Consider the following 17,730-nt stretch of genomic DNA (forward strand, 5'->3'; position numbering starts at 1 on the left):
CAACCACTTCATTAGCTCTGGAGCTACTTGTACTTGTCCTCCGCTCTTCCTCAGTAGCATGTTGGATGCCTTCTGACCTGAGGGGGTCATCTTCCAGCATCATATCTTTTAGTCTTTTGTTTCTCTCCATGGAGTTTTCTTGGCAAAGATACTGGAGTGGCTTGCCAGTTCCTGCTCCAGGTGGATCACATTTAGACAGAACTCTCCACTGTGACCTGTCTGTCTTGGGTGTCCCTGCACGGCCTAACCCATAGCTTCTCTGAATTACTCAAACCCCTTTGCCATGACCAGGCAGCAATCCATGAAGGGGATGTCACAAATAATGCCAAGAATAATCTCTTAACTTCAGGCAATGTGCCTCTAAAAGTTTTGCCATTTTTTTTTCTGCTAGCATAAAACACAGCAAGAAAGATTTGGTCCATTGTTTGTGTACATTCATAACAAGAAAAGTGAGTAAAAAGGGTAGAGCAAATCTGAAGAGTCCCCTCCCCAATATGTCACTCAAAAGCCAACAATTGCCTGTCACATTCTTCATGTTACATGTGAAGATTCACAGGTTTTCTAGTCAACAGGTGTTTAGGCACATTTCTGCTCAACTGTTTAAGGAGAAAGAGAAGTAAGTTGAGCCATTCATCCAGGCAGAGGCACTGCAATTCACATTGCAGAAGGAAAAACAAGAAGGGAAACCCAACAAAAAAATTTCACATCACCATTTTAAAAAGAACGAAGCAGTTATATCAATATATTTTCACATGAAGCTCTCAATACCAGTAAGAAAGTCTCAGGTGTGGTCTTCAAGTATTTTTTAAAGGGGAAGGTAAAGGTTCCCCTTGACATTTTTAGTCCAGTCGTGTCCAACTCTAGGGGGTGGTGCTCATCCCATTTTTCAACCCGCAGAGCCAGCGCTTGTCCGAAGACAGTTTCCGTTGTCACATGGCCAGCGTGACTAGGGAACGCCGTTTTAACTTCCCACCGAGGTGGTACCTATTTATCTACTTGCATTTGCATGCTTCCGAACTGCTAGGTTGGCGAGGAGCTGGGACAAAGAGATGGGAGCTCACTCCATTGCTTGGATTCGATCTTACAACTGCTTGGTCTTCTGACCCTGCAGCACAGAGCCTTCTGCGGTTTAGCCCACAGCGCCACCACGTCCCTTTCTTAAAGGGGAAAACCCCACGCAAAAGCTGCAAAACCACCCCATGCTAATATTATGGGAAACCCCATGATAATACTACGGGAAAGGCGCATGGTCTTTGGCGAAACCCTAAATGGCTATATTCAGCCCCAGGGCTTAAATCCTCCCAACCCTGCCACGGAAGACACACCACTCTGCTTGGGAATCACCTTGAAGGAACTTCTCATAGTTGAAGATCTCTATGTCTTCGTCCCGCGGTAACATTCTGGGTTCAGCCATGTTATTGAGTTGCTTGGAAAAGGCCCAGAAGACTTTACTTTTACCAAGGCGCTTGGCACAGAGCTTCTCATTCTTTTGATACAGCAGCAGACCTGTTTCCTGCAACACTGCCAAGGTATGGCAAGCTTGCTTCGCATCAGGTAGCCCCTCCGGTCCTGGGAACACTATAATCTGTGCATTACATGGAACGTGGGCATAGTGGTGATTGTAGGTGAACACACAGCTGCTTTCTTCCACTTGCAATTCACACAACAGTCTGCCTCGGTAGTAGATGGAGACATCCAGACGAAGAGGGAAAGCTGATGCAAAAGACAAGATGCAGCTTAAGTGAGTGGGGAGCAGTTTACCATCACCATGTCTAAAATGGTTTGTGCTAAACCTCAGGCAGGAGCAGGGAGGTGAGAGTCACTGATTGCCAGAGGATGGAAGGAGATGCAATAGAGTGGAGACTTAGGACAATTATAGTGGAAATCTGAAAAGAAAGGGGACGTGGTAAATAGAAGTAAAAAGGTTTGGGGCGAAAACAGCTCCAGCATTAATGCTATAATTAGCATTTACATTATTTATGTAATTATTGTTATATCAGGATGTCTCCATTTCCTTTACGTATGTAATTAAATTAATTACAAAAGGAATATCAGCTGGGAGACAGCAGAAAGAAGACAGGGCCTATATATTCCAACCAAGAAGCCAAGATTTGTGTTTGGGATTAGTTTCATTCATTCATTCATTCATTCATTCATTCGTTCGTTTGTTCGTTCGTTCATTCATTCATTCAAACTATTTTTACCCTACCTTTCTCCTTGCAAATGACCCAAAATGGCTTAAATAGTTAAAACACAATATTAAAAAGCTAAAAATAACAAATTATTCAAATATTAAAGAAGAATAACGTTATATTAAAAAAGTTAGGTAACAGAATTAGAGAAACAGATTTAGCAGCCACAAAATATGAGCCATCCCATTTATTGAATCCTAGACAGTCAGTCACTAAGGACAAGCCTGTCTGAAGAGAAAGACCTTTGTCTACTTGTAGAAGGACAGCAAAGATGGTGCAAGTCTGGCCTCCTGTGGGAGAGAGTTCCAAAGTCTCGGAGCAATAACAGAGAAGGCCCTCTCCCATGTCCTCACTAAGTACACCTGTGAAGGAGGTGGGACTGAGAGAAAGACTTCTCCTGATGATCTCAACATCCAGGCAGACCCATAAAGGGAGATGCGGTCTTTGAAACAGTTTGGACTCAAGCAATTTAGGGCTTTTTAGGTCAAAACCAGCACCTTGAATTGTGCCTGGAAACAGATCAGTAGTCAGTGCAACTGCTGTAGCAGGGGATCAAAACTGTGAAGAGCACTCAAATGTTTAAAACATAACGTATGTTTTAACTTCAGTGCAAAAGCATGTAGATTGTTGCTTTAAAGGAAAAACCCCATTTAGATGAGAGGGTGAGGAGTCCTGTTGATGTTGGACTCTAACCCCTTCCCTCCACCGTGGGCCATGTTGGTTGAGGCTGGTGAGAACTGCAGTTCAGCATACTGGACAGGTTCCTCATCCCAATTTAGATATATGTACAGTGGACCCTCTACTTACGGAATTAATCTGTATTGGAACGGTGGCTGCAGGTCGAAAAGTCTGTAGGTCGAGTCTCCATTGACCTACAGTGCATTGAAAACCAATGAATCCTGTAACCGGCCATTTTTGTTCCATTTTTGTTCCATTTTGGTTTTTTTCTGGTCTGTAGGTCGATTCTCCGGCTGCAAATCAAACCTAAATTTTGCGGCCAGAGAACTCTGTAACTTGAAAAGTCTGTAAGTCGAGCCGTCTGTAAGTCGATGGTCCACTGTACTTAAAAAAAACTGGGAGAAAAAGATTTCCTAGAATATTTAAGACTGACTAGAGGCTGTCTCTTTCCTGCAGAACCTGAGGGTGAAAAGCTGTTGATTTTTTTTTACCCCAAAATAGGTGGCTTCTTCCAAAAAAAAAAAGAAAAAGAAAAGAAAAAGAAAAGAAAGACTGCTCATGCTTTGCAATAAGTGTTCAAGCTGATCTTTTAAGAGAGGACCGTTCCAGCTGTTGGACAACAGAAAAGCTGATGCTCATTCAGTTCAGCTGGTAGAGATTTGGCAGAAACTCATGGTACGGATTCTTCACAAAGCACACTGAAACAGTACCTGGCACCACTCTGGTGCCAGTGAATGGAGATTGGCCCACAGAAAACGAGGACAAGGGATTATCAGGGCCAGAATGGGACTGTCCAAAATAAAGGAGCCCCAGACAGCTTGTTGTTATTGTTGTTTTCAGCCACTAAGTCAGTTACAACTAATACGTGAACCTATAGGTTGGTGACCTGCAAAAGGCCTTCTCATTAACAGCAAGCAAGCTCAAGGCCTTGACTTCCTTTCCTCAGACAGTTTGGGAAAAAGAAAAAAAGAAAGGGAGGTGCCCCTCTTTTAAACTACAAAATAATTTAAACGGCTAGCTTTCTAAAAGGATGCCTAGAGACTACTCACACAAATGCACAACCAGTGATGTCAATAATCATATTAAAACAGTTTCCACAACAACTGTGACTCAGGACAGCTGGCTCTTATTCCGCAGCACTTTGCCGACAGAGAAACATCTTCCCCATACCTTAACGCACTAGATACTTCGACCTGTATCCCTTTTAATTCACACTTTTATTTGTAAGATGAATGTTTTCACACTGTCCTTCCTCCAAGGACTGTAGGAGAGTGAATATAGTTCCTAAACACACACACACACACACGCACACGCACATACACACCTCTCACAGAAGCTGTGAAGTCAAGCCGAAAGGTTTTACAAAACCACATTCTAACTCTGAATTTATAAGAATGGAGGCGGATCATGTGAATTCTGCCACTCCCTCCTCGCCCTTGTTCAGTTAAAAAAGCATTAACATTTCTACTAGAGAGGGGGGTATTTGTATATGAATACCCTCCCACAGGTGGACATAACGAGGGTCCAGCCTCCTGGGGCCAGATGGTCCATTCACAATTTCGCCGCTGCCATGAGCTCCGTGGATCCTTCCTATCGCTCCGGAGCTCTTGATCCGCGAGCCACTCCTGGCAGGAGGCGGGAGGACGAGCCTTCCTGCCAGGTCGAAGAGTGGCTCGCAGATCACGAGCTCCATAGCAACAGGAAGGGAGTCCAGAGCTCATGGCAACGGCGAAATCGTGAGTGGACCACCCAGCTCCAGGGGGATGGACCCTCATTATGGCCACTTGTGTGGGGGTATTTGTATACGAATACATCCATCTCTATTTTCTATTTTTCAGCTTCAGTGACAAGAGATCAGCACCTGTTGCCATCAGGAACACAGAGGATGATTTCACTGACCTATGTTGTTCTGCAGTGGAGCGGTATTGGCAGGTGGTTCTGTGGAGGTCAAAGCTGGCAGTGCACAGATGCCCTCTTCCATCATGGGTTGCTGGCCTGCCCCCATGTGACAGCCATTCCTCGTGTCACTGTTCATGATCACTTCCTCTCCTTCAGGTTCTTCATCCATGAAAACATTTTCAATGAAGCAGTTGTTATTGTGCAGGGCTTCTCCTAGTACAAAGGAGGAATATTTTGAATATTTTGGAGTGTCGATTGGCCAGTTTTATTCACTGCTCAGCCCCGCTGGCAAGGGATGACATGTTCCTCCTGTGGACTATGCTGCCTTAAAAAAATCATTGCTGCAGGACTGGGTATGATGCTCCTCTCAGTGTCAACAAACACGCCATTAAAAAACACTTCCGCTTGCTGTCCAATTAAAGCAGGGTCTTTAGCTTAATTAGAGATTAGAAAAATCTGCAGCCCCCCAAATTCCCCAGGGCAGTGTGGCCCCAACATGCTGGCTGGGAGATTCATGGAGTTTTAGTCTAAAAAAAAAAACACACAAAAAAAACACAAAACTGTTCCAACCCTTGACATAAATTGGCTGCCTAGCATTTTGTTTGTTAGTAAAACAAATTCTAGATTAACTATAGTCCCATTAACGTCTTTTTCACCATCATCATCATCTTGCAAGTAAGACTATAGTTGCATCCGATATCTCCTTTGACTGTTAGGTTCATTTATCTTAATTAAAGCCATCATTTATACACTGGTTATAAAGAATCACACAGAAACACACAGAATCAAGGAATTAAAGGACCTTGGGTCCTTTTGAGGAGAAAGGTGACGTTAAAATAAATAAATAAATTAGGAAGTCTCTCTTTAATATATCTGTGAAGAATCTCTCTTTAATGTTCTTATAGTTAGTCAAACCCTAAGATAGCAGAATGAAATATATGTTCCCTTTTGGGATTAGTCTCCATTTGGAGTAAATTCAAACACTTAACTTGGTGGGTGACCTATGCCGGGAACTGGACAGGGGCAGTGTATCCCTGTCGGTTCCGCTGGACCTCTAAATGGCTTTCAGTACCTTCAACGATGGTATTCTTTTGAGTATTTTTCTGGGATGGATCTTAACTACAGATGGGGGTATTCGTAGACAAATACAAATATCCCCCCTGCAGGTGGAAATAATGAGGGAATGAATGTCCACTCACTCTTTGGCCACTGCTGCAGGTGCAGCAGAGTCTTCCTATCACACCATTGTCTGCAGTGGATTAGCCACTCTCTGACCTGGCAGAGAGGCTTGTCGTGGGGCCGGCCCCTCGTTATTTCCACCTGCAGGGGGATATTTGTATTCGTCTACAAATACCCCCATCTCTAATCTTGAAGCTACTGTCTTACATTGCTTCCAATCCTTCCTGGATGGATGAACTCAAGACGGTGGTGTCGGGAGAGTCCCATTTGACACCCTTTGCATTAATCTGTGATGTTCCTCAGAGCTCAGTCCTCTCCCTCACGTTACTCAACATCTACACAAAACTGCTGAGAGTTTGTTGTGCTTTTGAGGTTCAGTGCCATTAGTATGCTGATAACACCCAACTCTATCTCTCCTTCCCATCTGATTCCAAGGAAGCTGTTCTATGCTTAGGCCTGGATCAGTTGTCAATGATGGAGTGGATGAGGGTCAGCAAACTGAAACTTAACACAGACAAGACAGAAGTGTTTCTGGACAGTCACAAGACAAACCAGGGGACAGGGATTCAGCCTGTAACAGATGGGGTTACACTCCCTCTGAAAAATCAGGTCATCAGCTTGGGTGTGCTCCTGGGTTTGACACTAAGCTTGGATGCAAAGGCTTCAACAGTGATCAGGAGTGCACTTGCACAGTTAGAGCTGGTGGGCCAGCAGCACCTGTTCCTTGAGATGTCGGATCTGGCTAAAGTGACACAGGAGTTACATCTTGTTTGGACTACTGCAATGTGCTCTACATGGAGCTGCCTTTGAAGTGTGTTTGAAAACCTCAGCTGGTTCAAAATGCTACAGTCAGTTTGCTGACTGGCACAGATTATAGAGTATGTATCTTGCTTATTACAACAGCTTCACTGTCTTCCAGTCTGTTTCTGGGCTCAATTCAAAGTGCTCATTATTGCCTATAAAGCCCTATACGTCCATATAGAATTTTATTACCCCACACGAGTCTTCTTGGCTCTTAAGATCTTCTGATGAGTCCTTTCTCTTGCTTCTACTACCGCCCCAAGCTTGTCTGGTGATGAGACAAGAGACGGCCCTCTCAGTGGCTGCTCCCAGGTTTTGGAACGCACTGCCCTGACAAGCAAGATTGGCCTCTTTCCTCTTCAGGCAGGGTTTAAACCATTAATTATCTGAGGAATGCTGGTTTTTTTAACTTAAAGATTTAAAAAAACACATTTTTAAGCTTGATTTTTAAATCTTAATATATGTTTGTTTTTTAAATATGATATTTATATAGTGTTTTTAAACCTGTTGTTTTATCTGTTGTGAGCCCCCTTGGGTCTCTTTATGGAGAGAAAGCAGCATATAATTAATTAATTAATTCATGGAGTACATTACTTACCCACAGGGTTGTACTGATTTGTGGCAGGATTAGTTTGTTGGGCCTGCTGCAATGGAACTGTGGCAAATGACTGAGAATTCTCCACATTTTGAACCAACCACTTCACTGGCTCTTCATAACAGTTATTCACCACTACTGGTTCATTCACTTTTTCATTCCTAAATGGCTGGTCCATTTGAGGGACTGCATAGGCATCATTTTGTGCATACAGAGTTTCCTCTGCAGTATTAGAGAGAAAATGAAACCAAAATTACTAGCAGAAAATGATAACTGAGAACATCCTAGACTAATAGTGCATAAAACTAAGGAGCTGAGATGCTGTGGATCAAGGGTCCCCAACTCTCAGTCCGCGACCCAACAGCGGTCCAGGTCGCAGACACAGATCTCCTGTCTGCCCTGTGAGTGCCCCCTGCAAGCACCTCCACGTGCATGTGCAGGAGCACCACTGTGCGTATCTGCATTGCACCCCTGCAAGTGCACCATGCGCATGCACACAAGCAGGTCCTCCCGTGAGTGCACGCAAGTGCACTCTGCCCCCCCTGCAGGCATGCCACACCCCTGTGAGTGTGCCACGTCCCCTCAAACCGGTCTGCGGTTGGGAAAAGGTTGGGGACCACTGCTGTAGATGATACCCCTGGCTATAAAACTCTGTCCACCCCCCACCCCCCCACCCGCGTACTTTCACACAGTCTGTATTTTGTGCACTGGAGAGGTAAACCTCTGGCAGGACAAGGAATCACAAAATTACTCTCCTTACCCCATGAAAAAATGATATAGTTCATGTGCTTTTTACCATAGAAGAGACTGAGAACAATTCTTTTCATAAAATAACTGAAACTGTAATAATATAGTAACAGTAACAAGTTGCACAGAATGACAGTGCTTGTTGCTTTACTGCATGGACATCTAAGAAGTGGTGTCAAATTTTTATTTGAATTTTATCAATCAGCCATTCTGCACAGCACACTTGACACTTCTCCAAGGGAAAGACGACTAGTTTTATGCAAAGACAGTTTGCAGAAATCATGGTGGCCTCTTCCCTAAAGAATCTCATAATCTGGCCTGAAAATGTGGAATCTCCTGGGGCTTGAAAAATTCTCTTTGGTATGAGTTGCTGAGTTGACGCACTCTACACTGATGTTAAACAAAGAATTTAGTGAGTATTCTTTACACCCCAATTGTTCAGGTAACCCTGGGACAAAAGGACTTTATGAATGCAATTTAAAGCCCATTGGCTGCTGTTTACAAAATAGGCTTTTAAGGCAAACACTGAAGAATTTGCACAAAATGTCATCCACCCGGGTAGATGAGGCTCATTAGCTTTGGAAAGCAGCCCATCTAGGAGAAGAAAAACTCCAACTTCAAACCTCCACTGCCTTGTGGCTATATCTATCGATGGAAAAGGCTTCAGGAGTTAACCTCGAGGCAAAATCCGGAGCCGGAGTCCCGGAAGCAGTTCGTGACTGTGTACAATCATGCTCTGGCAACTCCTGCGATGTCGCTGGAACCAGTTGCATTGGCTCTTGTCTTTCCATTGAACTATTTCAGTGATGTGGAGAGGGGGGATTTGCTGCTTGGGTAACAACCTATCCTCCATATTACTTTACCCAGGCTTCATGCCCTGGAGAGGACACTCCACTTCTATTCACAGCACATTACCATAGTCTCTTGAGACTGAAGGATGCCTACTACAGGCCTTGACCTACCGACAGGATGATTGCCCAGAGCAGGATTCCATGAGACTGACTGAATTCCACCCAGATTGAGTTGGGCTTGGTGCATAACCCACTGGAGAGTATCGTGGTTGAAGTTTCCAGGTGTATTCCCATTTGGCACTATAGCAGAAACACAAGTACATGAGATCCTATTATTAACAATATTTTTATGCTGCTAATTCTTGGGGCCACCAGCTTTCATACTTAGAGGTGAACGCTCTCTCTCGGAGACCTGAACTAAGGAACTAGGACACCTTTCTATACCAAAATGGAAAGTACCCCTATATGAAACTCAGCAAGTTGTTCTTAGCAGATGTCTCATTTGTAGTCCATGCCAAACTGAAATTGCATTTGTCACTTTTTCCTGTACCAATAAATGCTAAAATGTGAAGGCTAGTGATATACATGTAAGATCAGTAGTGCATTTACATAGAAAAGGAATGCAAAGGGATAATGCAAGTCTTGGGATGCTCAGTGTGGTGTAGTGGATAGAGTCAAGGACTAGGATTTAGGAGCCCTAGGTTCAAATTCCTGCTCAGCCATGGAAGCTCACTGGGAGTGTGAAATTGGTAAAACCACTCCTTAAATATCTCATTTACCTTGAAAACCCTATTAGGGTCACTATGTCAGTTCCAACTTGAAGGCACATAACAATGCACGCCTTAATTTACCAATTAATAACCAAAACAAGCTTGATAAAATATTTATTTGAATTTATTTAAAATATTTTTAACCCACCTTTCTCCTTAAAAATGATCCAAGGCAACAATTAAAGGACAGTATTGACGCTTGTACAATACAAAAAAAAATCAATGAATACAATACCAAAAAACATAAGCAACACCAAAATATACTCAGTGCGGTAAGGTACAACAATCTATTTTAAAAAACCCCACTTGACAGCCATTCACTCAGGGCAGGTTTGCCTGAAGAGAAAGGTCTTTGCCTGCCTGCTGAAATACATGGAAAGGTGGGGCCAGCCTAGCCTTCTGTGGGAAGGAGATGCAGAGTCTGGGAGCAGCCACAGAGAAGGCCCTCTCCTGAGTCCTCACCAAAGGCACCTGTGAAGATGGTGGGAGTGAGAGGAAAGCCTCCCGATGACCTTAATACTCAAGCAAGCTCATAAATGGATGTGTCGTCCTTGAAATAGCTTGGGCCCAAGCTCTTTAGAGGTTAGAAGAACGATCACTTTGAATTCAGCCCGGAAATGTTTCAGCAGTTAGTGCTACTGCTGTAGCAGGGGTGTGTTTGGAATCCCTGTGTCCAGCCCCAGTGAGCAGCCTGGCTGCTTTATTTTAGGCTTGGCTGAGGTTTCCTGACATTTACCATAGGCAACCCCACATACAGGGTGCTACAGGAATCCAGCTGTGATGTAAGGAAGAGGCATGTGGCACTCGGACCAATCTGGACCTCTCCAGGAACAGGTGCCGTTAGCACACAAAGATTTATTTATTTATTTATTTATTTATTTATTTATTTATTTACAATATTTTTCAGCCGCACCATTGCCAGTGGCTTCTGGGCGGCGTACAACATCAAAACCTAAAAACATTAAAAACATTTTAAGAAACAGTATAAAATACGATATATTAAAATATTTCTTAAAACAATTAAAACATTAAAAGTAATTAATTAAAATGCTGGGTGAACAGAAAGGTCTTTGCCTGGCGCCGAAAGGCCAAGAGTGTCGGAGCCAGGCGGATCTCTCTAGGGAGGGTGTTCCAAAGTTGGGGGGCAACAACCGAGAAGGCCCTATTCCGACATGCCATCCCCTTCACCTCTTTCAGGGATGGCACCTTCAGAAGGACCTCCTGGCCTGATCTTAGAGGACGGGCAGGCACATATGGAAGAAGGCGGTCCTTTAGGTAACCAGGTCCTAAGCCGTTTAGGGCTTTATATGTCAAAGTAAGCACTTTGAATTGGGCCCGAGCAGCAACCGGCAGCCAGTGTAAATTTTTCAGAACCGGCGTGATATGAGTCCGTGCGGCGGCACCACTTACCAGCCGCGCAGCCCGGTTCTGTGCCAGTTGCAGTCGTCGGACCGTCTTCAAAGGCTGCCCCACGTATAGCGCATTGCAGTAATCCAGTCTGGTTGTTACCAGTGCATGAGTGACTGCTGCCAGGCTCCGCTCATCCAGGTAAGGGCGAAGTTGATATATTCTCCGCAGCTGTAAGAAGGCACCCCTGGACACCGAGTCCACCTGGGCTTCCAAGGTCAGACTGGGGTCAAGGAGCACCCCCAAGCTGCGGACCCTATCCTTTAGGGGGAGTGTGATCCCGTCTAAGGTAGGGAGATGGCCCTTTAATCTATCTGGCGGGGCACCTACCAGCAGCACTTCAGACTTGTCTGGATTGAGCCTCAGTTTATTGACCCTCATCCAGACCATTATCGAGTCCAGGCACGAGTTCAGAACGGTGACTGCCACACCTGGATTGGTAGAAAATGAGAGGTAGAGCTGGGTGTCGTCAGCATATTGCTGACTCCTCAGCCCAAACCTCCTAACGACCTCCCCCAGCGGTTTCATGTAGATATTGAACAGCATGGGGGACAGTATAGAGCCCTGAGGAACCCCATGACGCAACCGCCATGGGTCAGAGCTACTGTCCCCCAGCACCACCTTCTGGACTCGATCAGCCAGGTAGGAACGGAACCACTGTAAAACAGTGCCTCCAATTCCCATCCCAGCCAGTCTGTCCAGAAGGACACCATGGTCGATGGTGTCGAAAGCCGCTGAGAGGTCCAGGAGAATCAACAGGGATGCATTACCCCTGTCTTTCTCCCGGCAAAGGTCGTCATACAGGGCGACCAAGGCAGTTTCCGTCCCATAACCTGGCCTGAAACCCGATTGAAATGGATCTAGATAATCCGTTTCATCCAGGAGAGCCTGGAGCTGCTCAGCCACCACACGTTCCAACACCTTGCCCAGAAAAGGGAGGTTTGCTATTGGACGATAGTTGTTCACTAGACCTGGATCCAGATTAGGTTTTTTTAGGAGCGGGCGAATCACTGCCTCCTTTAATGGGGCAGGAACCACTCCCTCTCTTAACGAGGAGTTGATGACCTCCAGGATCCAGGTGCAAACTCCCCTGGCAGATTTCTTTATTAGCCATGATGGGCAAGGGTCGAGTTGTGTAGTGGTGGCACGAACCGATCCAAGCACCCTGTCCACATCCTCAGGTCGCAACAACTGAAACTCATCCAATAAATTATGACATAAGTCTGGAGCACTGGACACAACCATGGGCTCTGCATCAACAGTGGAGTCCAAATCTTTGCGAATCTGAGCAATTTTTCCCTCAAAGTGCGTAACAAATTCGTTACAGCGAGCCACTGAGGAGTCCAGGACCTCCACCGAACCATTAGGTTGAAGAAGGTCCCGGACCACTCGAAATAGCTCTGCTGGACGACACACCGAGGAAGCGATACGGCTGGAGAAATACTGGCGTTTCGCCAGCCGTATTGCCACAGAGTAGGCCCGATAATGGGCTCTAAGCTGTGTTTGGTCATAGTCGCAGCGATATTTCCTCCATCTGCGCTCAAGCCGTCTCCCCAACCGTTTCATGGCCAAAAGCTCCTCTGTGTACCATGGAGCCTTATAGGCTCTGCGGGCAGGGAGAGGGCGCCTAGGTGCGATCGTGTCAACCGCCCGGGCCATCTCCTTGTACCACAAGGCGACCTGGGCTTCGACAGGAGCGCCGACCATATCAGCTGGAAACTCCCCTAGAGCATTCAGGAATCCTTCAGGATCCATAAGTCTCCGGGGGCGGATCATTTTAATTGATCCCCCACCCCTGCAGAGGGTAGTAGTGGCTGAGAGTCTAAATTTTACCAGGAAATGGTCCGACCATGACAACGGAGTCAAAGATAAATCCACCACATCCGGACCACCATCCCCCTGTCCCGCAGAGAATACTAGGTCAAGTGTATGGCCTTTCTCATGAGTCGGGCCGATGACATGTTGAGACAGCCCCATGGTTGTCATGGCGGCCATGAAGTCCTGAGCTGCCCCTGATAAAGTGGCCTCAGCATGGAGATTGAGGTCCCCCAGTACCAAAAGTCTGGGGGTCCTCAACACCAGATCCGAGATCACCTCCGTCAGCTCAGGTAGGGAGACTGTTGGTAAGCAGCAGGGTGGGCGGTACACCAGCAGAATCCCTAGTCTGTCTCGCAAGCCCAACACACAATACAGGTCCTCTAGACCATTTCCCAAGGGGACAGGGAGCCTGGAAAAATGGAAGGAATCCTTGTAGACTATTGCCACACCTCCTCCCCGCCCCTCCGGGCGACCCTGGTGTTGGACCAAGTACCCAGGGGGACATAACTGAGATAGAGGAACTCCTCCTTCTTCTCCCACCCAGGTCTCAGTAATGCATGCCAGGTCGGCCCCCTCATCCAAAATTAAGTCATGGATGAGGGCAGTCTTGTTTTTTGCCGACCTGGCATTTACCAACAATACCATGTGGCCCGGGGGGTGGCTGATGTGGTCACCTGGTACCATTTGGCTAGGAGTAGAGCTAGAAAGGGGGATAGGTGTAAGGTATCTAACCTCCTTTCTCCTACTCGGGCATGCTCTACTCCCACCGCCATATCTTCCCCTGCCGTATATTGTCTCTATTGGTTGCCCCAGAGACCCCTCAGACCCCCCTATTTCCCAGCTTGTTCCCCAACCGGTTCCTTCAGGGAATCTGGCAGCCAGCGAGAGCCCAGCCATAGTCCCACCGTCTCTCACTCGGTGAGCTGCGGAAGGCAGATGAAATTCGGCTCCCCAGAGTGCAGGAATGCTGGTCTGAAAGGGCCCCAGAAGCAGCTCCGGCTTAAAAGCCTTCTTTTCCCCTTGAGCCAGGTGGCTGATGTAGGGAGGGGAGGAGGCAGCCAAGAAGCAACAGGGCTCAATCCTGCAGAGCAAGGGTGACTTAGCCAGTTCCCTCCGCAAAAGGCTGGCAGCCGGCCAACCACAAACCCACCGTCTCTCACTCGGTGAGCTGTGGAAGGCAGATGAAATTCGGCTCCCCGGAGTGCAGGAATGCTGGTCTGAAAGGGCCCCAGAAGCAGCTCCGGCTTAAAAGCCTTCTTTTTCCCTTGAGCCAGGTGGCTGATGTAGGGAGGGGAGGAGGCAGCCAAGAAGCGACAGGGCCCAATCCTGCAGAGCAAGGGTGACTTAGCCAGTTCCCTCCGCAAAAGGCTGGCAGCCGGCCAACCACAAACCCACCGTCTCTCACTCGGTGAGCTGCGGAAGGCAGATGAAATTCGGCTCCCCGGAGTGCAGGAATGCTGGTCTGAAAGGGCCCCAGAAGCAGCTCCGGCTTAAAAGCCTTCTTTTCCCCTTGAGCCAGGTGGCTGATGTAGGGAGGGGAGGAGGCAGCCAAGAAGCAACAGGGCTCAATCCTGCAGAGCAAGGGTGACTTAGCCAGTTCCCTCCGCAAAAGGCTGGCAGCCGGCCAACCACAAACCCACCGTCTCTCACTCGGTGAGCTGTGGAAGGCAGATGAAATTCGGCTCCCCGGAGTGCAGGAATGCCTCTTTTTCCAGGTGGCTGATGGTCTGCCTCATCTTTGCCACCAGTATCTTTCTTTCTTTGCCTTGTCATTGATGTTTCACAAACACAAATGTAGTCTTTGTTTATCCCCATCTGCCCTGTGCTTTTTAACCAGCTGCAAACCTCAAGTATGGTGACACCTGAGGTGGCCGCTCATTCATATCAGAGCCAGTCCCTCTTCTAAGGAGGAATCATGCCGAAGACATAAATGCTAGAAACAAACGAGGCCAGCAGCCTTCTATAGTAAATCAAACTTTATATGAATAACATTATACACCACCATCGCCCCTGTGTCTATTTGTCTGCAGTTTGGCAGCTACTATGTCCACAAAAGTTTCCCCAGTTTTGACAACAAAAGGCCGAGGATTGTTGATTTCCAGTGATGATCCGTTGAAGGTATGGTCTTTCAGATTTCCAAATCTCAGTCCAAGTCAAAGCAGACAAGCTGATCTGATCTGAAGCAGGGCGTGCTCTGAAGCACTGGATCAGGATATGAACCAGACCTCGTGGTCTGTGCACATCCCTGTTCCAATGACAGTATTTGCCCCGGATGCCATTTGAAACAGTTGAGCATTAAGCAATCATATCCGCTTACCTGGGGCTGGATTTCCTAGTGTCAGAGTTCCAAAGGCATCATTTATCTCTTGCTGTGAAGCAGATAAATCAAAAATTATTGCCAGACTCTGAGGGGTCTTCACTCAACATTTCCCATAGAACCTTGATGGTACCACCACACCTTATTGTATGACCCTACACCACTTTCAACCATCAGCCGTCTTTAAAAAAAAAAAAAAAAACTTCCAGGGTATGAAATAACAGGCTTTTCTCTTAATGGTACTAAAACCAAAGTGGTATAACATCAAAGACAGGCACCGATTCAAATTGCTTTGTTGCATAAGGCAACAGCTCCAGTTGCAAATCTTGACTTTGAAAAGGTAAATGGGTCTATATAATCTGAAGACAAACATGGCTGCTACCTTTATTAGACTACAAACATCTCACAGTCAGAGGGTGGCTTTCAACTCTGCACAAATCTTCGTCAGGCTGGGCATTACAGAGCCCACGACAGTGCAGGAAAAACAAACACCAAAGTTCTAAAATCCATGACCAGCTTTCTACGTAGTTAGTTAGCAATGTAAGGCCTGCTGCTGGTGGTGGTGGGAGGCTATTAAGCCACCCAAGCGAAGACAGGCTACTGGTGCATCTTCCCCTCTACTGCTGCATACTAGTACAGCAGTATTTCCTGTTTCTTTAAGCTGCCGGGTAACTCCACGCAGGGAATGGCATTTAACCTGAACCCAACCAGCCTTTTGATGTCTCATATACCATTTCATCATATTTATGACTGTACTGGTTCCTGCCATATATCTCTTTTGTTTCCAAAAACCAACCAACCAATCAATAAAAATATCGCACACTGGGAAACCTGACATTCAATTAATTACAAGCAGATTTTCAATCAAATACCCAGAAGGTTGCTATGCCGATTAACTTCACCCAGGCTTCTCCAACTTGGGTTGACCAGATGCTTCAGACAACAGCCCTCATAACCTATGCTGATGGGGGTAGCCTTGAAATCTGACATAAGATGTTAAGCACTGACCTAGCAAATAAAGCTATTTGTTTAGTTTCTACAATAAAGTTTCTACTGTTCTTGTCACTCTCTTCCTCACTCCTTTAAAAATGTACCCAGGATATTGGCTGAAATTCTGTTGCTTAGTCTAGTAAGTTGCACCTAGAGCAGGTCCAATGAATCAGCAGGCATTTAGGGAGTCATCTCCTCCATATGTTCCATTACTTCAATGGGATTTTAGTCATTTGTTCTTAATTATTTTTCTGCTAAGATAAAGGAGCCCTTCTGATTACAGCAGAATGTGTTACCAATAATCTTTGCACCGAGATGCCTTTCAGATGTTTATGAGCTTCATTTATTTAATGCAAGCCAAGTCCCCAAATCAGAGTTCTAGTGATGCCAGCGACACCTTCAATGATTTTCCAGGTTATACACGAGACAGTGTCAACTGCTGGATAGCTCAGTGGCTTAGGCATCTGGTTGCAAAGCCAGAAGTTGGGCGTTTGATTCCTACTGTATCTCCATGACATGGGCTGGGCTGGATAATCCACAAGGTCCCTTCCAATTTATTATTATTATTATTATTATTATTATTATTATTATTATTATTATTATTATTATTATTATTATTATTATTATTATTATTATTATTATTATTAACATATTAACACCAGGCACAATCAATCAGAACTATAAAAACATTGACTGGCACTATATAACAGATACAAGTTTTAACCAAAAACTTAAGTATCTGTTAAATATCGGCACAGTATGTATGCTGTTCCTAACACTGCCGTTTTTGTAGCTCTGTTGGTGGGATTTCTGAGATCTGCAACTGCTTATATAGTACAGTGGGGTCTTGACTTGAGAACTTAATCCGTATTGGAAGGCGGTTCTCAAGTCAAAAAGTCTGTAAGTCAAGTCTCCATTGACCTACAGTGCATTGAAAACCGATTAATCCCGTAACAGGCCGTTTTTGTTCCATTTTGGTTTTTTTCTGGTCTGCAAGTCAAACCTAAATTTTGCGGCCACAGAAGTCTGTAACTCAAAAAGTCTGTAAGTCAAGCCGTCTGTAAGTCAAGGGTCCACTGTATTGTGTGAAATTTCTTGATTTTGTTCCCAAAGCCCCGATGACTAAGGGGACCACTGAAGTGCACTCCATCCACGAATTAGATGTTTCATGTGCTAGATCTCTGTATTTCGTCAGTTTTTCCAATACTTTACACGAGATGAGCCTTTTGGCGCAGTGGTTAAACTGCTGTACTGCAGCCAAAACTCACAGCATGGGGTTCAATCCCAGGTAGCTTGGCTCAAGGTTGACTCAGCCTTCTATCCTTCCGAGGTCGGTAAAATGAGTACCCAGCTTGCTTGGGGGGTAATGTGTAGCCTGCATAACTAACTTGTAAACAGCCCAGAGAGTGCTTGAACCACTATGGGGCAGTATATAAAAGCAGCACGCTTTGCTTTGCTTTACTTTAGCTTCAACTCTGGCATCTCCTGGAATTGTAATCATTGTCGTCATCACTACCACCACATACCAGATTTAGAGAGTTCAAAT

General features: G+C 45.7%; 1 protein-coding gene across 4 annotated transcripts in view; it reads right to left on the minus strand.

The window, feature by feature from the left end:
• IRF7 (interferon regulatory factor 7) overlaps positions 1-17,730 on the minus strand; it is an 82,498-nt gene that overhangs the window by 53,348 nt on the left and 11,420 nt on the right. For all 4 annotated transcript variants that reach the window (XM_072985610.2, XM_078383654.1, XM_020784163.3 and 1 more), the window contains exons 6-10: positions 15,195-15,246; positions 9,054-9,182; positions 7,348-7,566; positions 4,770-4,982; positions 1,345-1,713 (exon numbers count right to left, since the gene is read on the minus strand). In XM_072985610.2, coding sequence (XP_072841711.2) covers positions 1,345-1,713; positions 4,770-4,982; positions 7,348-7,566; positions 9,054-9,182; positions 15,195-15,246 — 982 coding nt within the window. The remainder of the gene's footprint in view (positions 1-1,344; positions 1,714-4,769; positions 4,983-7,347; positions 7,567-9,053; positions 9,183-15,194; positions 15,247-17,730) is intronic.

The sequence above is a fragment of the Pogona vitticeps genome, chromosome 1, assembly GCF_051106095.1.
Source record: "Pogona vitticeps strain Pit_001003342236 chromosome 1, PviZW2.1, whole genome shotgun sequence".
Classification (NCBI taxonomy): domain Eukaryota; kingdom Metazoa; phylum Chordata; class Lepidosauria; order Squamata; family Agamidae; genus Pogona; species Pogona vitticeps.